The 24,589-nt window shown below is 40.2% G+C and overlaps 1 protein-coding gene across 3 annotated transcripts in view; it reads right to left on the bottom strand.

Annotated features, from left to right (window-relative positions):
* Window positions 1–233: 233 nt before the first annotated feature.
* Window positions 234–24,589, bottom strand: part of HELZ (helicase with zinc finger) — a 241,411-nt gene continuing 217,055 nt past the window's right edge. For all 3 annotated transcript variants that reach the window (XM_030208449.1, XM_030208451.1, XM_030208450.1), the window contains 3 exons: window positions 23,587–24,100; window positions 6,201–6,453; window positions 234–1,716 (listed from right to left, as the gene is read on the bottom strand). In XM_030208449.1, coding sequence (XP_030064309.1) covers window positions 1,376–1,716; window positions 6,201–6,453; window positions 23,587–24,100 — 1,108 coding nt within the window. In that variant the 3' untranslated portion in view covers window positions 234–1,375. The remainder of the gene's footprint in view (window positions 1,717–6,200; window positions 6,454–23,586; window positions 24,101–24,589) is intronic.

The following is a 24,589-nucleotide window of genomic DNA, read 5'->3' as shown; positions in this document are numbered from 1 at the left end:
TAAAATTTTAAAAGACAAACATTGTCTCGTTTATTGTTTAAAGGTATTTAACCATTTTACATACCCAGGAATTCAAATCTCAACTTGAGGTCTTAGAAAAATTAAGATGCACTGTCTTTTGCAAGCAAAACTGATTGTGATAAAAGAAGGGTAGTTTTCTTCACTCTAGAATTAAAAGAATTTGGATGAAGGTTTGACAAACTTCAAACTGCTCTTTTTTTTTTTTTTTTTTTAATTTCTTGCGCAATGTTGTAATGATGTTCTGCAAAGAAAAGTTAACAAAATATTTGACATTTCTGAATATCCTCACATTGTAATGTAAACGTTAAATAATGTACCAAGCATTTTACTAGGGGAAGGAACTTTTTTTGTTTTTTTTTCTTTTTTTGTTTTTTTTTTTCTTTTTTTTAGGCAGCACAATTCTCTATACCACTAGGCAAGGGGACAGAGAAGAGAGAGGAAGGGTAAAGGTGATAAAAGCCAGATTACAAACATTTACACATGCATAGTGAAAAGAAACAAGTATCTTTACTAAATTCACACTGTTGTTTTTAAAATAGTTATTAAATTTACTAAGCACCAACATACCTAAAAATTTATTTTCAGCTTCATGATTCATTAAAAAAAACTACCAAAAATTATCAAGCTTAAAATCGTAGCTTGTCTGAAAATCAAATGTAGAGAGTGTTTAAATATACCATTGTTTTCTGTGTCCAATGAAAGCAGTTACTCTACCCTACGATGGATGGAGGTAAGATCACATCATATAGCCTAAATGAACTTCTTTAAATGCAGCATCCTTTAACAAAAAAAATAAAAAATAAAAAATTTGCGGATAAAACAAAGTATTTAGAAGATGCTGCACCTTTTATTTTAAAAAAGTAAATGAATTTAAGCAGAAATAACATACATTTTTACATTAACTGGTCATTTCTGGTACAGAAACCCAGTATTGAATGCTTATGTTATTGAATTAATGTAAATGCTACTTACATTTTTTAAAATACAATGTAGGCAAACTTTTTAAATATTTTGTTCTTTTTTTTTTTTTAATTTTTTTTATATTGCAATAGTTAATGTCTTAGCTGCTAGCTAATGCAACATGTATTAAACATTACACAAATTAAAAAATATTTGTTCTTCTCTACATAAAATCCATCAAAATTCTGATTCACATCAAAATTGCAAAGTAAAATTGAATACATCTTTAAAAAAATAGTTGCATATCTAGCAGCAAAGCAATTAACTGGTGATACATTTACTAGTAAAAACAAAGTGAAGATCTGAAAGTACTAGTGGCAGGCTACCTTCCTTATTATTACTAACACAAATAAAACTTCAAAAGAAATCCTGGCTAGAAAACAAATTAAGCTGGTTATTTAAAATAGGAATAGAAGCCATTGCTACCTGATGAACTACCTAAACTAAGTTCCTGAAACAAAGACAAGGGATCACTATTCTTTTTTGCCTGCTCAGGTGGGGGTTTGGGCTTTGGCGGTGCCCGCAGAGCACTTGCGTAGGACATGGCAGGTTTGTTCCCGCTAGCGTTCTGCTGGTTGCTGCCGCCGCTGCTGCTGGATTCTACAATCTGCTTGTTGGGCATAAGAGGTGGGAACTGGCCAAGGTGCTGTAGCATGTTATAGTTGAAAGAATTTGGTAGCTGGATGGCTTCGGCTTTCAGATGATCCTCAGAGGGTTTTCCGGTTTTTGATGGTGCTAAAAAGACGACCACAGTGGTTTTAGTAAGGCAACAGGCAAATACAGTACACATATAGCACATGCGTCAATCCCCAGAACCACATCTCAAATAACTTTTTTTTTTTTTTTTTAAACATGCAGCCCTTCTCTGGAAAATAACATCCACTTTTAAAACTGTTCCCAAATTGATATTTAAATTTCCCAAGGCATCTCCTTAAGACTCTGTCATTTCTGATCCAAGCATATGGTAAATAAATATGAGATACCTTTCAAAGTTCTTCTAATGCCAAAGAGCACAATATGTATAACTCTGGAAGAAAGGCGTCCCTTCCTCTGGGGTCCAGCATCTCCTCTCCCACTCTATTCCCCACTCACTCATCTGAGCTCTCTCTTCCTTCAACTCCCTCTCCAGTGCAGCATCTTTCTCTCCCCACCTCAGTTTCTGTCATCGCTGTCCCACTACCCCCTTCCCTGCATTCTGGCATCTCTCTCCCTTCCTCCCCATCCTTTCTCTGGAAATTCATCTCTTACCCTTCTTTTCCACTCACCTCCCTCTTCCTCCTGCCTGCCCTGAGTGGTCTGGTATCTCTCTGAAACCCAGTGATCCTCCAGTGTTCCTGTGGGCCACTGGTAGTATCAACAAGCTGCTTTGGTCAGCCCCAGAAGCATTCTCTCTGTTGTGTCCTGCCTACGAGGACATAGGAAGTTGTGTCAGATGAGGCAGGATGTAGGACACAACAGAGGGAATGCTTCCAGGGCCTGCCAAAGAAGTTGATTTCCTTGCTGATGGCCCAAAAGAACGTTGGAGGATCACCAAGAGAGGGGAGACTGTGAGAGATATACCGGACCACGAAAGTCAGGAGGAAGAGGAGACATTCCGGACAGTGAGCACTGAAACGGGAGTGGTAAAGGGGAGACATACCTTGGCTCAAAGCTGCAACGGGACTCAGAAAGACACACGGGTGCAGGAGCAGAACAGGTAAAATACTCGGAGGCGGGCCCTTTTGTCAGGGGGCTTATTTGTCGGGTGTCAAATTGTGGGCAGTCCCTTTTGTCAGAGACTGATTTGTCGGGGGCTATTTTGTCAGGGGCTTCAGGGACTTTTTTTTGGGGGGGGGGGGGGGGGGGGCTATTTTGACCAGGTACCCATTAATGTACTGGAGGCAAGCCTATTTCAACGGAAAGAAAACTCCAGAACGAGAGAGCATAGGATGAGGTTAGACTCAGGAGTAATCTAAAGAAATACTTTTCTTCAGAAAGGGTGGTAGATATGTGGAACTGCATCCATGTGGAGGTGGTGGAGACAAAAACTGTATTTGAATTCAAGAAAGCTTGGTATAAGCATGTGGGATCTCTTACAGAGAGGAGGAGATAGTGGATGGGCAGACTACATGGGCTACTTGGCCTTTATCTGCCATCATCTTGTATTTGCTCACTAGCAGTACATAGGGTCCCAAATGGGGTAATTATCAAAACTATGCAGGGCAGGTAAAAATGCACTTCCCTTCATTCCCCAAGACAACTGATTTTGCAGGAATGCTAAAATTATGAGCACACACTTCCTTTAAATACTGCCCTAGGAAAAAGCACACAAAGATTTACACCTTCTTTTTCTGTGAATATTTTTCCTGGCCAAAACAATGAACAAAGTTTTGAAAATTCAAAAAGTGCATACTTTGTTGCCTCCCCCTTGCCTTAAACCCACCCTGAAAATGTAAGTAAAAATACAGGAATAGGATAGGAGCCAAATGACTATAGAGCTGCACTGGTATGACCCTCCACCTGCTAGACAGAGAGAATACTGAGGTTTGGATGGCTGCACATGACCACATATAGCAAACCTCGGAGTTCTCTCTATCTCCATCTGCTGGTTGAGGGACATAACCCACAAGTCTCTGGAATGATCTGTGGGACGCAATGGAATGCAAGCTTTCGGCGTCTACAATTTAGCTCTTCAAAATCTTAGGACATAAGTGTGGATTTCCAAGTCTAAAGAATCATGTGGGAAAATTCTATATATGGCGTTGAACGTTAAGCGCTACTTCTGTGCTAAATTTTCAGTGCAGAAAAGCATTCTAAAGGATGCAAGGTGCTGAAACTGGGCAGAAATGGCAGATCTGTGCGAAAACACACTTACGTGTCAATTTATAGAACAGCGATAAAGTGATTCTGTGCGGACCTGCAAAGGAATTCGTTGCCAGAAAATGGGGTAAAGGCAGTTAAGCTTAGCGGAGTTTAAAAAGGGTCTGGATGGCCTCCTAAAGGGAAAGTCCATAGAGCATTATTAAAATGGACTTGGGGAAAATCCACTGCTTATTTCTAGACTAGGCAGCATAAAATATATTGTACTGTTTTGGGACCTTGCCAGGTATTTGTGACCTGGATTGGCCACTGTTGGAAACAGGATGCTGGGCTTGATGGACCTTTGGTCTGTCCCAGTGTGGCAATACTTATGTATTTATGAGGATGACCATGGGAAGCGTTACATGCAGCATTACAGAATAGTGGATCCACGCTGAGATTTACACCTGGTTTCGGTTAGTGCTACATGCTATTATTTTGAGCGCCATTTATTGAATCCAGCCCTTAGGAGGTAATTTAACAGGGCGCCTCCACTTAGGTGGCTTGAGGCCGCTTAGTAACAGCCTGTCCTATATCATAACCTAGGTACTACTACAGAATAACCTGGTATTGGCATGGCTAACATTTAGGTGCCCGCATTTACACCAGCCATAGAGCTGACGTAAACGAAGCAGGGACTCACTTAACATACACTGCCTAAGTGGGAGCTTCGTGTATGCTCCGCCCTATCAAATCCACTCTATGCAAGATAGCCGCATATCTACAAATAGTGCTTAGGTGGCATCATCTTCGTGGAAAGCAGTCTCTGGTCCACAGGATTATTTACAGCGAAGTTCCTGGATACATGTTGAACCTCATAAATCTACCACCCACAAACAGTCCCAGTCTATCCCGAACTTACATAAATTTGCATTATCCAGACTGCAACGTACTTAGATACAAATCAACTTATGCATCCAGCTTTTCTTACTTAAGTACACAACTATGGAACGCTCTGCCCAAAACCGTGAAATCTATCCATAACCATCTTAACTTCAGGAAGTCGCTGAAAACCAACTTGTTTAAGAAGGCCTACCCCTCGGACCCAAATTAACTTTCTACTTCCTGCGACACAGCAAAACTATGGACCGTATTGGACTTTTAACACCACCCCCTCTTTATTTCTTCGTTGCTTTATACTTACGTTACTTATATGCTTACTACTATATTGTGTATTTGTACTTTTACCAAACTGGAGCCTGCCTCCACGGTACTGTGTAAGCCACATTGAGCCTGCAACTAAGTGGGAAAATGTGGGGAATAAATGTGTTAAATAAATACTAGCATATATGCATGTAAGTGTGAATCTATGTGCTTATATACTTGTATTCTACACATTTACACCTGCAATGGGCTCCCAGCTTATAGAATTTCCCTTTTAGAGGCCCTTTTACTAAGCTGTGTAAGTACCTACGCACACCCAACGCGCGCCAATTCTGACTTACTGCCAGGCTACTGCATGGCCCTTGCGGTAATTTAATTTTTTGGCGTGCGTCCGCTACGTGCGTCTGAAAAATATATATATATATTTAAATTTTCTGGTGCGTGTAGGTCATTACTGCCCGGTTACCACTCGAGACTTTACCGCAGGTCAATGGCTGGCGGTAAGGTCTCAGACCCAAAATGGACGTGCGGCAATTTTCATTTTGCCGCACACCCATTTTAGACAAAAATTTTTGAAAGGCTTTCTTTTTTTGGGGGGGGGGGGGGGGAACTGTTGTAGGGATGGGAACCAGGATGGAGGGTGGGGATCCAGTTAGTGAGATTTTGTATTAGAATTAGAGGGTGGTCTCTGTATTATATTGTTTGTGTTTGAGCAATAAACCCTTGGTTGAGGGATGTTGCAAATATTATAATATTCAAATTTTTCAATAAAAATTTAAAGTAAAAAAAAAAAGGCTTTTTTTACAGGTGCGCTAAAAAATGATTCTGCGTGCACCCAAAACACGCATCTACACTACCGCAGGTCAATTTTCAGTGCACCTTAGTAAAAGGACCCCTTAGTATCCAGGTAGTGCTTCATTTACAGATTGTAAAGCAGCTCCTGTTCTCCAAGTTCTTTTCCATTCACTGCTATGATACCGGTAAGTTTAGTCTTCAAGAACCGAAAGCAAGCCATATTTTTAGGATAACCCCACTGAAAATACATATGAAAGATCTGCATACAATGGAGGCAGTGACCATGATATCCATTAAGGATATCTTTAAAATCTGGCCGGTTTGCGGCCCTTGAGAACTGAACTTGGACAAGCCTGGCATAATCCGTGGAAAACTTGTTTCCCCACGTTCCTTTTGAAGGGTGAGCTGCAAAAGGTCACTATTAATGTGGAAAAAAAAAAAAAAGAACAGCTACAGTCAGATCAAGAAATACAGTCTCTTACCTAACAAGTCCCTGGGTGGTACTGTTCTACTGGATCCATTGCATGGAATGTTCTGATACGGGACAGATGTGGTGGCATTTACCCATAATTCAGGCGATGAGTATTTGAATGAAGATTGGTTATTGTGATCCTGAAGCTCTTTACACTGACCAAGACTTTCTTGATGAGCGCCTAAGTCTTCGGAACAAGCCTGGACTGAACTAGTAGAGATTCTTCTTTGGTACAATGGCCTGCCTGGTCCTCTTGGTTCATACTGAATAAAACAAAGACATTTAAAATTCCTGCAGTTTTCATACATGGCTGTTTGTGTCAAAACACATTTTTTATAATTTCTCTTAAAAATTCCTTTGCAACTGCATCCCTGGCAACACTAACACCTAATCTAAACCTGTGATTCTGTTGTCCCAGTAAAGTCTACCTAACATTTCTTTTCTTCAGCAGCATATAATATAATGGACCCTGTGAGTTCATGCTTTTGAAATTGTACCACCTGAATCCAGCCATCAGCACAACACCCATTCTGAACAGGCTATGGAATAGAATATCAAGAAAAAAATTGTCACCACCATGGATGCTATTTTATCAGTCCCCCCCCCCCACCCCCACCCCAATCAAAAACATGTTTGAAAGGCAGCAGGTTTTGCGATGCATGCCCACTTCGTGAAAATTAAATATCATGCTGGTGTTTTCAAGAACACTTCTTTGAATGCAAACTAGAATCAGTTAGTACAACAGTTGGTGTGCATATCTGATGTTTCTAAAAAGAACATTTTCTTTAGCAATAACCAATTTAACCAGCATTATACAGTGGAGAGAAATGTAGCAAAGTATGCACATCTTACCCAGCACAAAGCATTATACATTTGAGATTGCAAACCTGGTTTCGACATTTTTAACAAATGAATCACAAAAAAAAAAAAAAGGGAACAAACCACCCTATGAGAAGTCAGCAGCAAAGTCCAACAGGGTAGGGATGGACTACGGCTTTCCAATAAAAGGGGAGAAGAGGCACCAAGGTAAAAAAAAAATCAGCAATAATTTAACAAAATCCAATAAATAAGGCCACAGCCACTAATAGTTGTAAATTGTACAATCATTCAAAACGGTGTCTCTCCAACTGCTGTGCAAAGCCCACCAGAGAACAGCACAATCAAGCAAATGGGCTCAACATGAGGATACCAGTATCTGTTAAATGCAGTATTTGGGTATAGAATGCAATGGCCACCTCTATGGTGACATCAATAAGCACTGCGCAAACCACGGATATATAGTAACATAGTAGATGACGGCAGAAAAAGACCTGCACGCTCCATCCAGTCTGCCCAACAAGATAACTCATATGCGCTACTTTTATGTATACCCTACTTTGATTTGTACCTGTGCTCTTCAGGGCACAGACCGTATAAGTCTGCCCAGCATTATTCCCGCCTCCCAACCACCAGCCCCGCCTCCCACCACCGACTCTGGCACAGACCGTATAAGTCTGCCCAGCACTATCCCCGCCTCCCAACCACCAGCCCCATGTTGAGAAGGTTGCAGTCATTGAAATATCTTTTTAATGAAGCAGCCTTTCATACACTGATACATGCCCTCCTTATTTCAATATTAACAAATATTGTGTATGCTGCGATACAACTGTTGGGGATAGCCATAAGTATGGTCATGTCTCTCCTTTATTTAAGCTCTATCACTGGTTGCCTATTAAATTTAGTTTTTAAAAAAATATATTTTTGTTGGCACATAAAGCATACTGTAAGCTGCAACCACCTTATTTACAATAATTAATAGATCTTTATGTTCCAGGCAGAGCTTTACGATCCTTGCAGGATGTGAGTTTGATGGCTCCTTCTAGGATGAAAATAAAGCAGGAATGGACCTGGCGTCTAGTTTATGGAATGCAATTCCTAAGTATATTAGAGCAGTAGGCTTTTAATACTGAAAGTGATGCGAGCCTAAGGATCTTTTGATTCTTCTGCAATTGAAGAGATTGATAGATTTTAGAAAGTTTGAATGATACTTTGAATGATAGTGACTAGATCTTTTCTATCTGGCCTATGGAGTAACTTTCTATATTTTTAGTATGTATATTTATATATGTATTGTAAACTGCCTTGATCTGGCTAAGCTAGGCGGCATATAAAGTGAATAATAAATCATATCGGGGCATTTATCTGTCATGAAACGGCTGGCAGAAAGAACAGAATATTAAAGACAGTCCATACAATCCATATAGAGCTAGCAACTTGTGAAAATGCTCTATTCATTTTGGGAATAATTTCATGACAAGGCGCTTACATAAAATGCCCAAAACTGTACCTGTTTTATAAATCACAACTTGCCCCTGGATCACCTAAACTACACCCCAGGGAATGCTTATTTACAGATCACAAGTAGGCACAATCTTGTGATGCACCTATTTCTAACGAGCATCTACCATCACACAGTTTTATAAGTGCTATTTTCCATACGTAAAGAGGCACATTTTCAAAACATAGACTTACAAAGTTATAGTAACATATGTAACTTTTAAAAGTCTATGTGCTTTGAAAATAAGTCCCTTAAAATGTGCTTCACATACAGAAGAGGCTGGAGTGGTATCTGCACCAGAAAACAGACAAGACTTCAAGACCCAAGTATATATATACTCTGTAAGAAAGGAGGGACATGGGAGATATGATAGAGATATTTAAATACTTGAAAGGTGTTAGACAAATCTTTTACTGAGTTGGTGAAGATGTAGAACCAGAGGACATGAACTGAAGTTACAAGGAGGTAAACATAAGAGTAACATCAAGAAATACATTTTCACAGAGAGGGTGTCAAGTTAAACCCTTTGGGGTTCTCAGATTTTTGACTTCATATTTCTGTTTCTAATTTGTAATCCCTTGTTCTATATCTGGTGAGGGTCCATCTGTGTTTTTAAGTAATTATACTTTAGTTTAATTTAGTTTTAGCATTTTGAGATAAAGATTAGATCGCTTCATGAATCTCTACAATTATGTAACAATTACATTGACAATTTTTACACTAATTTAATATCTGAAGAGGGTTGTTTAGTAAATTGTGACTGGAGTAAGTTTCATAAGGTAACCATTGATGAGTTAGATACCATGAGGGGCATAATCGAACACGAACGCCCATTTGTAAAAACGTCCATCTCCGAGAACGGGTCCGTGAAGGGGCGGGCCGAACTATATTTTCGAAAAAAATGGACGTCCATCTTTTTTTTCGAAAATACATTGGATTAGGGCGTTTTTTGAGCTGGGCGTTTTTGTTTTTTAGCGATAATCAAAACCGAAGCGTCCCAGCTCAAAAACGACCAAATCCAAGGCATTTGGTTGTGGGAGGGGCCAGCATTCGTAGTGCACTGGTCCCCCTGAGATGCCTCTATGCTAGCCTCAAATATCATACCTAGCTCCATGACAGTAGTATGCAGGTCCCCAGAGCAATTTTACTTTAGTTGGTGCTGCGCGGGACCCATGCAGAGAGGAAAAATCGGAAGAAAAAAAAACAAGCAAGCAAGTGCAGTCAGGGACGTCCAAATTAAAATATAGTAAAAGGGGGAATTGAACCAGCAACCTTCTGATTACAAGCTCAGTGCTTTAGCCAGTGCACCACTGATTAGACGTCCTTCCCTTTCCATTAAGTCTCTCCAAGTTTCTGTCAGCCAATCACAGCTCATTTAGCTGACATCTGTGTCAGCTAAACAGCGGTGATTGGCTGACAGAAACTTGGAGGGACTTAATGGAAAGGGAAGGACGTCTAATTAGTGGTGCACTGGCTAGAGCACTGAGCTTGTAATCAGAAGGTTGCTGGTTCGATTCCCCCTTTTACTATCCTGGTAATTTAGACGTCCCTGACTGCACTTGCTTGTTTTTTTTTTTCTTCCGATTTTTCCTCTCTGCATGGGTCCCGCCCAGCACTAACTAAACTAAAATTACTTTGGGGACCTGCATACTGCTGTCATGGAGCTGGGGATGACATTTGAGGCTGGCTTACAAGTTGGGAAAAAAGTGTTTAACATTCGGTTTTTTTTTGTGGGAGGGGGTTAGTGACCACTGGGGGAGTCAGGGGAGGTCATCCCCGGTTCCCTCCGGTGGTCATCTGGTCATTTAGGGCACTTTTTTGGGACCTGTTCGTGAAAAAAAACGGGTCCAACAAAAGTGACCTAAATTCTCTCTGAAAACGCCTTTCTTTTTTCCATTATCGGCCGAGCACGCACATCTCTGCTCAGCCGATAACCACGCCTCAGTCCCGCCTTCACCACGCCTCCGACACGCCCCTGTCAACTTTATGCGTTCCCGCGACGGAGTGCAGTTTTGAAACGCCCAAAATCGGCTTTCAATTATACCGATTTGGGCACCCACAAGAGAAAGACGTCCATCTCCCGATTTAGGTCGGAATTTGGGCGTTTTTCTCTTTCGAAAATAAGCCTCCATGTGTGCGAAATTTGTTAGATCTCACTGGACAGCTGTCCAACATATATAATGAAATCCATGCCTACAGTGTTTAAGAAATCTTTACTTCATTTTGATACTGGTAGTTTTCCTGAGAATTTATCTAAGATTATTCTTACACCTATTGTAAAAAATTTAGCAGCTTCAAAGGGAGACTCGGCCAACTATAAGCTGGTGGCATCTATTCTCTATTTTGTAAAGATAATGGAGGCTTTGGTAACAAAACAGCCGACATCTCACCTGGATAAGTTTACTTTCTTATATACATCACAATCAGGCTTTTGTACTGATTATAGCACTGACATTTATTTACTATGTAAAGGTTACGATGTTCTTATTATGCAACTAGATTTATCCATAAGTACATAAGTATTGCCATACTGGGAAAGACCAAAGGTCCTCAAGCCCAGCATCCTGTTTCCAACAGTGGCCAATCCAGGTCAGAAATACCTGGCAAGATCCCCAAAAAGTACAAAATATTCTATACCGCTTATCCCAGAAAGATTTTCCCCAAGTACATTTAATAATGGTCTATGGACTTTTTCTTTAGGAAGCCGTCCAAACCTTTTTTAAACTCCGCTAAGCTAACCATCTTTACCACATTCTCTGGCAACGAATTCCAGAGTTTAATTACACGTTGAGTAAAGAAAAATTTTCTGTGATTCGTTTTAAATTTACTACATTATAACTTCATTGCATGCCCCCTAGTCCTCGTATTTTTGGAAAGCATAAACAGATGCTTCACGTCTACCCGTTCAACTCCACTCATTATTTTATAGACCTCTATCCAGTGCTTTTGATCTGGTTCATCATGGGATACTATTGGAAATTCTTGATAAATATGGTGTGTCAGGTAGTGTTTTGTCTTGGTTTAAAGGTTTCTTGACCTATCGGTCTTATTGTGTAAGATTTCAGGGAGGGGAGAAATATCTGAATCCTGGTCTCCACCTTCAGGAGTGCCCCGGGGTTCACCATTATCACCAGTCCTGTTTAATGTTCTCATGTCCTCTCTAGGCTACACTTTAGAGAAAGAGGGTTATACGAGCTTCAGTTATGCTACTGATAGTTAATTTTCCCTGTTACTACCACATTCCAGCTTTTAACCGACATGGTCTCTCTCACTGTTTTTCTACTATTGCTAATTGGATGTCATCTCACCATCTGAAATTAAATAAGGAAAAGAGTAAATTTTAATTAGTAGGGGCAAAGCAGAACAAAGAATTAAGATCAAATTTGCTGATTGATGGGAATCATTTTGTGCTCGATAATCCCATAAAAATTTTGGGTGTTTTATATTCAATAATAAATTGTCTATGATACACCAAATAAATTCCATAGTAAGGAGTGTGTTCTATACGATGAGAAAATTAAGAGCAATTCATAAATATCTAACTGTAGATTTGTTTCAAATTGTGATGCAGGCACTGATTCTTAGTAAATATGATTATTGCAACATAATCTACTTGGATTTACCAAAACATTTAATAAGAAAAATTCAAACACTTCTAAATGCAGCTCTATGTCTAATCCTTTTCTTTACATAAAAAAGATCGAATTACTCCTTATTTTATTAAGATTCACTGGTTACCTGTGATGCGAGGATATTTTTTAAGTTGGGCTGTTTGTTATAGAAAATCACATTTGGACAAGTTCCGCTATATATGATCGATCTTGTACATTACACATTAACAAACCATCTATATAATTTTCAGAACTCGTCTCTATTTGATCTTCCAAGTCCCAAAGGTATCACCTCAAAGAAGCTTTTTGTTTGTTTGCTTTTCAAGCTGCAAAAATTTGGAAATTTCTACCACTCAGTCTTAGAAATATTACCGACTGGACCATCTTTAAGAAAGGTCTGAAGACATTATTGTTTTAGAGTGGAGGAGTGGCCTAGTGGTTAGGGTGGTGGCCTTTGGTCCTGGGGAACTGAGGAACTGAGTTCAATTCCCGGCACAGGCAGCTCCTTGTGACTCTGGGCAAGTCACTTAACCCTCCATTGCCTGCCGCATTGAGCCTGCCATGAGTGGGAAAGCGCGGGGTACAAATGTAACAAAAATAAAATAAATAAATGTAACAAAGAAATAATCTGATTTATGGTTGCCTTTTGTTTTTCCTTAGTATTATTAGCTTGTTGTATTGTTTTAAGGTTAAAGTATTCTTTGTATTATTACTATGTAAATTCCTAGACTACTATGCTCTAGAATCTTATTGTAATCCGCTGTGAACTATATTAATGGGAAACAGCGGGCTATAAATGAACTGACTAACTGTAGGAAGTCATTTAAAGCTGTTTTATGTTTGGTAGTAATAGCAAGTGTCCCCACAAGGGGGGGGGGGGGGGGGTAAAGGAGAGAGAATTGTAGGAGCTCCTTCGATTTTCTGTCCAGTATATTGTGATAAGTATGAGGCTGTCCTATCCGGGGTAGGCCACTAGAGGGCGCTAGTAGGAGAATAGGTGGAGGTTGCTAGGACCGGGGAGAGCCCTGGGATGTCCACAGGTGTAGGAGGTTATGGGCTTGGTCCTGTGTAGCTAATTAACCACTTTATACCCCACCTGAGTTGTGAAAGGAAGAAGAGAGATCCCCCTGGAAGATACTGGCTAACCTTATGGACGTGGTGGACTGGGTGTCCAAAGGAGACAAGCAGGCTGAAAATCCTGGGGTAAGAAGGCCCTAAAGCATTAGTGTTGGACTGTGTGTCCTCAGTACTTATAGAACTGTGTGTTCAAAGGAGGAAGGACTGTGTGTCCCCAGTACTTGTAAAGAACTGTGTGTTCAAAGGAAGGACTGTGTGTCTCAAGTACTGGTAAAGAACTGTGTGTTCAAAGGGAGGACTGTGTGTCCAGGACTGTGTGTCCAAAGTACTGAGAGAAGCAGGCTGTAAAGCCTGGGGTTGGGAGTCCCCAAAGTATTGAAGCTAGTACTGAGCCCATGTATCTGTGTGGGGAGGCTCAGTGTGAAGACCTATGAAAGCATAAAGTATTAAGCTAGAAGAAGTGTGCCCAGGGGCTGGAATAAAGAGTTGCCTGAGAAATATGCAGTTGGTGAGACCTGTTTAATTTGCTTAGTGGGAACCAGGTCACCCTGAGCGAGAAGGGGTAGCACACTAATTTGCATATGATGCACATATTGAGAACCAGGTCACCCTGAGTGAGAAGGGGGATATCACAATATCTACCAGTCTTGCCCCCTGTTCAATATGCCTCTCAGTCATGACTGCTAGAAATAAATGTGTGTGGAGCGGTCCTGCTATGTATGCTCCTCTTCTCATAGACTTCCTCTCAGCATTCACTGCTTACCACTATCAGTGAAAAAGTATTCGTCAGATGGCCCACCATCTGACCTAATTTGGAAATGATGTTTTTATATGTAGTGTTCTACACCTATAAGAAATATTCTGCAGTAATGACCAATTTAAAATGTTAAGGCACCAAAGAAATATACCATGCCTATTTTTCCTTTGCTTCTGGAAACCTAGCTATGAATCCCTGCTCATTATGGCCTTAACTAAAAAAAAAAAAAAAAAAAAACAAGCTGCAAAATCCACAGTCTTCATGCTTTCATTAAAGCTGTTTGACACTAAGTCTGGCTTTGATCTTTACTATCAAAGTGGAAGATTACCTAACAGTCTGCCTACACATTTTTATAAGACATTACAAGTCGTACTTGAGAAGCATTTCAAGACAGGATACAGTCATTTAATGAATCTGTTGCATACTGCTGGAATAATCCAGTGCAGGAAGAGCTTCATTAGAAGTGCATCAAAGACGTGCCCTTTAAAGCGAGTCATTTTTTAAAAGATTTTGGGTTTCACAGAAATAAGCACTAACCACCGGTCTCCTGGTATATGACATTAGCAGATCAGGGTTGAGTTTTTGTCAATCAGGTTGTAACATAATACAAGAAGGATTTTAATCCTTGAGCTATGTGTTTTAATGCTTAATGGAAGGGAAAGGAGGGGGAGGGAGTTGGGATTTAACTCATGCCTTTTTCAGTTGTAGCTCAAGGTTAGTTACATTCAGGTATAGTAGTCAAACTGGTGTTAATGAGGTCATTTGCTATTCTCTCCCAATGCTCAGAGAACAGCGCATAATCAAACTCTGCTCTTAACGCCGGAAAACTACTGCCAGCTTGGAGCTGGCATTGGGAGGTTTGAAGAGTGGATTTCTTATCATTTTCAGTTTAACATCTGCCGGTTTTGATTTGTTTTAGAAGCGGAAGGAAGCCCATGCAAGCCTCTAAGCGCCGTTACTGAGAAACAAATGGATGAGTCCGAGCAAACCCAAAAGTGAAAGCACACACTAGCGCCCATTTTCTGCGCTTAAAAGCATTTCAAGTGTAAACAAAAAATGAAAAGCTTATATTTATAATAATTATTAACCAAAACACAAACGCTTCTCACCCCTACAATAGAACATATGGAATCACACTGCCACATTCACATCCTCTCTAGACGACAAAAAAGTTTTCCTGTTTTGGATCAAAAAATTGAAATTGTTTTCCATCAAAAGTTATTAAAAACAAGGAAATCTTAACACAAAATTAGCTCCCTTGCGCCTTATCTGTGTGTCTCTAGTATGTTTAGGAAAAACTCTCGCTTCAGATAAAAAAAAACTGAGGATCTAAATGTCTTAAAGGAAGCTTCAAAACTGTGTTGCAGTTTGGTTCTAAAGCAAAGGTGACCATCATCATAGACCTTTGGGTAACAACTTCCAATGGGTCTCCAAGAATTAAGACAGATTCATAACCTCCCCTCTTGGGCCGTGAGGACCCTAGTTACCAGATCAATTCAGGCTCAAAAAATATTAGGCCCCAATTATGGGGGGCAATGAGTCTGCTGGCATTTTCAGAACCTTAACTAAGTATTTTTTTTTTTACCATATCCATAGGAGAAATACGAGGAGACCTAGGAAAGTTCAGAAACCTCAAATTTAGTCTTCTAATTTGATTTTCCAGGTACTCCAACTTATGATGGGTGCAGTTCCCTGTTCTCAACCCACTGCTCTAAAGAATTTACTATCTATATAAACTATTCAGTTTTTCCGGTTGTCCTTCACAAATATATTAAGTGGAATAATTAATAAATACATACTAAAAATCAATGGTGCTAACATTTATCAATCTTACTTTCAACTAAAAAGAAATATGGATTTTTACATAGAAGCTGATAAGAAATGTAGCCTGGTCTTCTGGTGTGAGAGTTGCCCAAGGTTGGGGATGAAAATGCTATGGGAGATATGGTTGCTGATTAACAGTGACACATATTTTCAAAGCACTTAGCCTTCCAAAGTTCCATAGAAACCTGTGGAACTTTGGAAGGCTAAGTGCTTTGAAAATTAGCCCCTGTGCCCTGGCTCTGGGTCCATGAATTGACTAATATTGGATGAAGAATATGAAAGGGTGGCAAAACAATCCCTAGATAGTTGCAAATGAAAGCTCCTGGCACTAGATCCCAGCCTTGATTCCAATGAAATAGAACAGAAGGAAACTACCAAGTAACTAACTAAATAAAAATAAAGCCTAGCCTGTCATCTCAGATTGACACGTCACCCAATGTTCTCAGAGACATCTTTTAAAAAGATCACTAAGAAGAGAGACTTCAAATATGATCACAAGCTTTACAAAAGTACTTCTGAAGACATTTTGCATTCCTTTGGAAACCACCTCCCACAAACTGAGGAATACAACTCTAAAAAAACACCTTGCAGGCTCTCAGAGTGGGGCAGGATTTAATTAGAAAACTGGAACAACAGAAATTATTCAAGGGTACGTTTTTTCTTAGAAAATGGAAAATTTTGACCTTGATATTTATTTTCAAACTCTCCTTTTTTGTTTAGTTCCAGTATCACTGAACTAATGCAGTAATTTATTATCATGCTACAATTTTCCTTCTTTATTTTCCCGATTATGCTGACCAAGCCAGATATAGAAAGGCACATACTAGTCTGAACTACTGCTGCTGAATTGTAAACACACCTGCTATCATTGCCTCTTGCTTGCACTATCTGCTGCAATAAATACCAACTTTTTTTTTCTAAACAACAACAACAAAACAAACTAGTGATGTGGTAGCAGACTTCAAAATTCAGATACCATTCTTCTCAGGAATGCTCTTGCAACAGAACCAACTTGCAGCAGGTTTGCTGTTTCTGTAGATGGACAACCTTTAGTAGTCTGCCTACTGAAAAATAAGTAGAGCTTCCTCTCGGAAAGATTTGATGTTTGTATTAATGTGGCAATGTACACAGAATATTATGACCAAATTCTGTGATTAAAACAGAACGTACTGGTTTAATATGTTACATCTTGAATAAAAGAGCCAGTGTAACTGCACTGAATTCCAAGATGCTAGCCTTCCCTTTTTGGCCATGTGCTTTGAAAAATAAAATCGTTTAACTGCGCTGCCCATCTGTCGAAATAGTACTACAGTAATGTGCAAAATTATTTACCTGAGAAAACTCACAATGCAGTTTTAAAATTATTTATTTGTTTAAAGAACAAAGGGACCCTTTTACTATCGCTTAGCATACATTAACAGATATTAGTGCTGGCTAAATGCTGCATATCCTATTTCAAGATATAAGTTCGTACTGGACATAACCTAACCCTTCTTCCTTATAACCCCCAATATGCCTCTCACACTTGATCATTACCCTGACTTTGTATCTGTTCATACCGGTATTGGCGATCGCCTCTACTGTACAATGTAAGCCACATTGAGCCTGCAAATAGGTGGGAAAATGTGGGATGCAAATGTAACAAATAAATTAAATAAATAAATATGGGCATAAGTGATGGAAATGCAATCTGCCAGCCAATTAGAAAAGGTGAATTTCCCGATAGCGACCCCGATACTGATGGGATCAAAAGAATCAAAAAGTTGGGTGGCCTGGTCCGCTCCATGTAGTAGGCTAATGCTCTCTTGCAATCCAAAGTGTGCAAGTTGCTTTTGCCAGGATGGGCATGAGGTTGGGGAAAGAATGTTGGCAAGACAATCGACTGGTTCAGATGGAACTCCGACACCACTTTTGGTAGGAACATAGGGTGAGTGCGGAGGACTACCCTGTTGTGATGAAACTTAGTATAAGATGCACCCCACCACTAAGGCCTGAAGCTCACTGACTCTACGAGCTTAAGTAACAGTCACCAAGAAAATGACCTTCCAGGTCAAGTACTTCAGATGGTAGGAATTCAGTGGCTCAAAAGGAGCGTGCATCAGCTGGGTGAGAGCGACGCTGAGGTCCCATGACACTGGTGGAGGTCTGACAGGGGGCTTTGACAAAACCAAACCTCTCATGAATCAAACAACTAGAGGCTGTCCAGAGATGGGTTTATCTTCTACACATTGATAAGCACTAACTGTGCGGACATTCCACATAGGTGCTGATGTGTACTAGGAACCTACCTTACAATGCAGGGTACTTAGCACCTGAATTGTTTCTGGAAAAAGCTGGAGCCTTTGGTGGCAGTTCTATAACTGGGCTTCATAATGGGGCACATTGGGCGCCAGTTCTATAGTGGCACTTATTCACACCTAAGTTCTTCAGGAAAACTAATGCAAACCTGCTTTTGAGCGCCAAAAGTTAGACGCGGTCACTCAGTTCATGTCACTGGCCGGTATAAGTGGGTGCACCAATCAACATGCACAATTGACAGTATTCTATAAGCTGTGTATGTTGCTTGGTGACTTGTACATCACTTCTAATTACCAGTGCCAATGATCCACGCAAGTGGTGCGTATCACCTCCTTTCTAAGTTTTGGTACTCTTTAAAAGGACAAAAAGAAAGCTAGTTTAATAAATGAGCTTTCAAGGCCTTACAGGACTTGTTTTCAGTGTACAAGATATTGAAAGCTCGTGGGATATGATCTATCAGATTGTGTATGGCATTAAACAATGACAAAGAGATGTTTTGAAAAATTCTACTGTTAAATATGGTTCAGTATCTTTTGATATGTTGTCTATATGGCTCCTTGCCCATTTTGTTGTTTAATAAGATCATAACATTTTCAACATTTCAGCCAGCAGAATTAATTTCATCCTGCCACTTGTCTTCACTGAAAATTAGTGTTCTTTGCTTTTTCTGAATTGTAAAATTAAAGATCTAAAGGATGGTTTAATTGCTAAAATTCTCCACACAATTTCCGTTACAAGAACAGGGTTTCCATAATTTGCTATAAGACAAATGAGAGCAAAACCAAATTCATTTTTACAGTGATGCCAAGAGCTACAAATTTCAGCACCAGAGCTTATGGCTCTGCAAAGATCCCTGGGTAATGAAACTTATCTTTGTGATTGTATTTAGCAGTCCCTTTTTTTCTGCTTCTCAAACACAATAGCAGCATAAATTGTAACCTTAAATTCTGCAGCTTGCCACCAGTTTTTCTTCAGTTCTAACACAAAAGAACCAGATGTTCTGATGAAAAGCTAAGATATAGAATAGCATAACTCTCAGCACTGAAAGATAATATCTTGCTAACACAAATGTTTTTTGATCAGGCAAGTTTCAAAATCCAAGCACTTCAAATTATAAGTCACATTTCTATCCCCAGAATGTATATATATTCAATTTTTCTAAAGATACCACCACCTGATATCACTATTCATTCTATAGCAAATTAGACTGCAAAAATGCCTAAGATGGAAAATCAAAACACCGTAATCATTTGGTTTCTGCTCTTATATGCTAAAAAGAGGCATAAGAATGAAATGCCGTTGAATATTTAGAGATATTACTACCTACTAATCATTTATATAGACCTACTGGACCTATACGGTGCTGTAAAGGCGCATAAGAAAATCCCTATTTCACAGAGCTTATGATACAATTCAGATAAGCCAAAAAAAAGAGGCTCAAAGTGGTGAGGTTTTAGGCAGAATTTAAATACGGTAAAAAAAAGGATGCATAAGGCATCTTTTCAGAGGACTTGTTCCAGTCAATGTAGCAAGATGGAAGATGTGGAAATGAGATTTAGAAATGAAGAAGGGCAAACAGAAAAGCAGTTAACCCAATGAATGAAGTCAGGGAGAAGGAGTATATGGGGAGATAAGAGAGGAGTGATAATCAGCTGCCGAGTGAATATACTTGATCTTAATGCAAACATCTACTATAATAAAACTCACCCTCAACGTTCTGAGGACACTGACGTCAGTGAAGCCAAGCTCTGACTTCCTTCAAAAAGGTTCGAAGGTTTGTGGTGGTGAAGCCACCAAAATCGTTCCGGGCCCCACCCTCGAGGGCGGAGCAATGGCAGAACAACGAAGGGGTTGGCAGGCAGGGAGGTGGGAAATCGCTCCGGGCCCCGCCCTCGAGGGCGGAGCAATGGCAGAACAACAAAGGGGTTGGCAGGGAGGGAGGCGGGGGGGGGGGGAAATCGCTCCGGGCCCCGCCCTCACGTCATACATCATGACGTTGGGGGCGGAGCAATGCCGGAACAACGAAGGGGTTGCCCAGGGAGGGGAGTGTTGGCGACGAAAACCTTGCTCTGAAACGGGCTTCTTTTACTAGTTTTACATATTATTAACAGCAGTTCTGCAAGTTTTTCAATTTTGTCAATACTCTGGGATGCATACCATCTGGTCGTGGCAATTTGCTACTCTTACGTTTGTCAAGTTCCCCATTACATCTTCAGGTTTATAGAATTTCATTCAGTTTCTCTGACTTGTCAGCATTGAATACTATTTCTGGCACCGGTATTCTCTCCCACATCTTCCTCGGTGAAGACCGAAGCAAAGAATTCATTTAATCTCTCTGCTATGGCCTTCTCTTCCCTTTTACCCCTCGGTCACCTAGTGGTCCAACTGATTCTTTTGCTGGCTTCTTGCTTTTAATAATCCTAAAAGTTTTTACAATGCGTGTTTGCCTCCAGTGCAATCTTCTTTTCAAAGTCTCTCATTGCCTTCCTTATCAGTGCTTCTACGTAAGATTAAATTTATCTTTAAAATCAAGCATGGTATTGGAAGACTGGAGGGTGGTCCATGTAACACTGATTTTTAAAAAAAGGTTCCAGAGGTGATCTGGGAAATTATAGACCGGTCAGCCTGACGTCGGTGCTGGGCAAAATGGTAGAGACTATTATAAAGAAAAAAATTACACAGCATATTCAAAAGCATGGGTTAATGAGGCAAAGCCAACATGGATTTAGTGAAGAGAAATCTTGCCTCACCAATCTACTACATTTCTTTGTAGGGATGAACAAACATGTGGATAAAGGTGAGCCAGATGATATTGTGTATCTGGATTTTCAAAAGACATTTGACAAAGTACCTCATGCAAGACTCGAGAGGAAATTGGAAAGTCATGGGATAGGAGGTAGTATTCTATTGTGCATTAAAAACTGGTTAAAGGACAGAAAACAGAGAGTAGGGTTAAATGGTCAGTATTCTCAGTGGATAAGGGTAGATAGTGGGTTTCCGCAGAGGATTGTGTCGGGACCACTGCTTTTTAACATATTTATAAATGATCTAGCTATGGGAATAACTAGTGAGTAAATAAATTTGCCGATGACACAAAAGTTGTTAATTTGCAAGAGGATTGTGAAAAATTACAAGAGGACATTACGAGACTGGGCATCCAAATGGCAGATGACGTTTAATATGAGCAAGTGCAAAGTGATGCATGTGGGGAAACAGGAACCCGAAATATAGTATATAATGCAAGGTTCCACATTAGGAGTCACCGACCGGGAAAGGGATCTAGGCGGCATCCCCTATCAACATTTCTCCTCTTCCGTGGTTTCCCGGCATCTGTCCGCCCGCTGCTGAACCCCGTCCCTCCCTGGTGTACCTTACAGGCATCACCGGTGCCTGCAGTGATTCAATTATTGCTGCCTGTGCCGGCCCTGCAGGCTTCCATCGGCCAGGTCCCGCCAGACAGGAAATGATGAAAGCAAGGGCTGTGGAGTGCTGTGCCATGGAAGAGCCTATCTAAGTTAGTTCTGGGCCCATCCAAAATACTGGGTCTGGCCACGTCACTTGTCAGAGATCTGGCTTTCCACTTTGTCACCCAGAGATCATCCATGGATGATCATCTAACATCAACTTACTTTGCCACGTAAATGATCTTCCTGCCAGTTAAGTGACAACTAGGGCTGACCTGTTGAAAACAAAAGTTGGCATCCTAAGGTTCTCCTAGTAAATCAGACTGGCTACATTTTGTAGACTTTAAGGAGGTTTGTGTCCATGTAGAGATACATCTCTATAAATAATGACACATCCTCCCTTTTGACCTGGGACTGTACTATAGGCTGTGTATGTTTCCCAACCTGGACAGTAACTACTGAAGGACACATCGCATTTCATCTACATCCTACCATGAACAGAATTTACATTTGCTTGAAAATAAATGAAAAATATCTTGCCATCTGTCTGAGCGGTATGTTTGATTAGCCAACTATCCAGGCTGGGAAACAAAAATGTGGTCACTTTGAGCTTATAGTACAACCCCAAGCCAAAAAGAAAGATGCATGATAGTTTATAGGCATGTATCTCTACAAGAGTGCAAGCCTACCTGAAGTTCATGAACACAGTCAGTCTACTTTACCAGGAGAAGAACCTTTAGTGCTCCAAACAGTCAAAGGAAACGGAGAATAATTTTAGTGGATCTAGAGCCACATACAGACATGCTAACCTTTAGAACAATGCTTTCCAAATCAGGATCCTCTAACCAGTTTGTTTCTCAGAATATCCATAATTAATACACATGAATACATTAGAATATGTCAACAAATTTTTTTAGACTCAGTATATGCAAATATTCTTCATGCACATTCATTAGGGATACCCTGAAACCTACAGTCTGCCCCGTCTGCTGGGCAGTCTTCTACGATCTGTATCCTGAGAGTGGCAAGGACAAATCAAACTCGGGTATACATATAAAGTATCGCATACCATGTAAAATGAGTTTATCTGGTTGAGCAGACTGGATGGATCACACAGGTCTTTCTTTATCTGCCGTCATTTACTATGTTACTATGACTAGTGGATCCTAAAGACTAGTTTGAGCACCATTCAGTCAGAGTAACTGCCCTCAAATCTGGTATCAAAACACCCAAAACAAGCTTGGCTTTCAGTGTACCCAAAGCATGCAAATTAACCTAGTTATGCCTAATGTATGCAAACATCTTATGAATACTCATTAAGGATATTTGGAGCCTATTCCGAGATTAGAAGAAAAAAAAAATTAAGTAGTGGAAAGTGGCAAGACACACACATCAGTCTCATCTGACTGAATGTTACAAAGAAAAAGAAAATTAAGAGGTGTTATGATTTTCTTTTTTGGTTTGAATCTATTACCACTGGAATATTCCTTTAAACAATAACTTTGCAGAAAGTGCATTACGTAGAACTGCTGCTTTAAGCCCATGAAAGGAAATTCCTAAAAGAATGTCAGCAATTTTATGAATACACATAAAAAGTTTGTGCCTTACCGTTTCCAGTTATTATTAACCTGATAATCTGTAATTTTCTGAAGACAAAATTTTGAACTACATGATCCAGGCTTTGAACAGCAATTTCTTGTTCTACAGTACCATTGTAAGAACAGTTTTAAACCAAATCCTATAATCTTCCTTCATTACCAAGCATTTAAAACCTATCCTTAATCCTTCTTCAGCCACTTACATCTGACAAATTAGAGGAAGCCTTCCCCTTCATCTGGGTGCTCCGCTAAGAGCAGCAAATAATACACTCTACTTTGCAGATGGGCAGACCAAGTGCAGCAAATGGTCATTTTCTGCCAGCAGTTTCTGTGTTTCTGGAAGCGACCCCCCCCCCCCCCCCCCCTGTCATCTGACAGGACCAAGGCCTCCTAGGAATGAACTTTATACTCACTGCAAAGGAGCAAACAGCATCGTCACTGGGTCATTAGGTTTAATACATTTATATACTTATATTCAAACTGGTAACCATAAGTTTTAAAAATAAATACCTCTTCTAAGCTGTGGAGTGAAGAAGCGGATACTGCTCGAGATGAAAGTGGATGAAATGGCTCCTGACCACCTGGATGCTGATGACTGGGTAATTGTATAAAAGGGTTCTTTTGTGGCCTATGCTGCAATGGAGGTATCCCATAATGAAAACCCTGCCCCATTAAGTGATTAGGTTGCAGGTTAGCATATGTCCACGATCCATCGGGCTGCAGGTACTTCAGTGGAGGTGGGGTGATGTGTCCAGATGGCAGGGAGTATGGGGCATTATACATCTGTGGTAGATTTTGTCGAAATGCTGGATTGCCAGAAAGTTCAACGTCTCTGTTGTTCTCACTGAAGTTAGGAAAGGGGCCACTGTGGTTAGATATGGATGATGGAGGAGTGAGTGCTGGTGGACTTCTGGACTGAACCTGCCTGTATTGCAACAGTCTGGACTGAGGAGGCGGCATTTCTGCAAGTTCCCTGTTTTCACTCTGATCACGGTGGGACAGCTCTCGAAGGAATTCTTGAAATCTGTATTGAAAGAGGTAAGTGGGCTCATAATAGCAATCTGAAAAAAGACCATCAGTACAAGTCTAGCAATTTCAGTTTCCAAAAACATAAAAAGAAATTTGATTGCCTTAGTTTTACAAATATTTCCACATAATTTCAAACTTCCAATAAAAGATTTTTAAGATACAACTCTGCTATACAAAACTAACAAACATTTATTCAGTGCCACTATCTGGATAGGTGACAGCACTGATGAATGTATGTAGAAGAGCTCGCCGCCAGTAGCTACATGTATAGTGGCGATATTCAGGCACTATTTGTACACAATAGCAATTTAGAAAGGACGTACAAATCCAGGTCGGGACATGAAGTTCCACTAGTATTTTAGAACAGGACCTGCTGATGTAGAGCCTGTTCTAAGATAAATGGATGTTTGTGCACTAGTTACGAGTGGCAAGAGCATCCATCTTAGTACCAAAAATGGCTATCAACAGGGCCAAAACCTGGACT

The sequence above is a fragment of the Microcaecilia unicolor genome, chromosome 6 (assembly GCF_901765095.1).
Source record: "Microcaecilia unicolor chromosome 6, aMicUni1.1, whole genome shotgun sequence".
Classification (NCBI taxonomy): domain Eukaryota; kingdom Metazoa; phylum Chordata; class Amphibia; order Gymnophiona; family Siphonopidae; genus Microcaecilia; species Microcaecilia unicolor.
The sequence above is the reverse complement of the archived record's forward strand: the minus strand, read 5'-3'. Positions and strand labels throughout refer to the sequence as shown.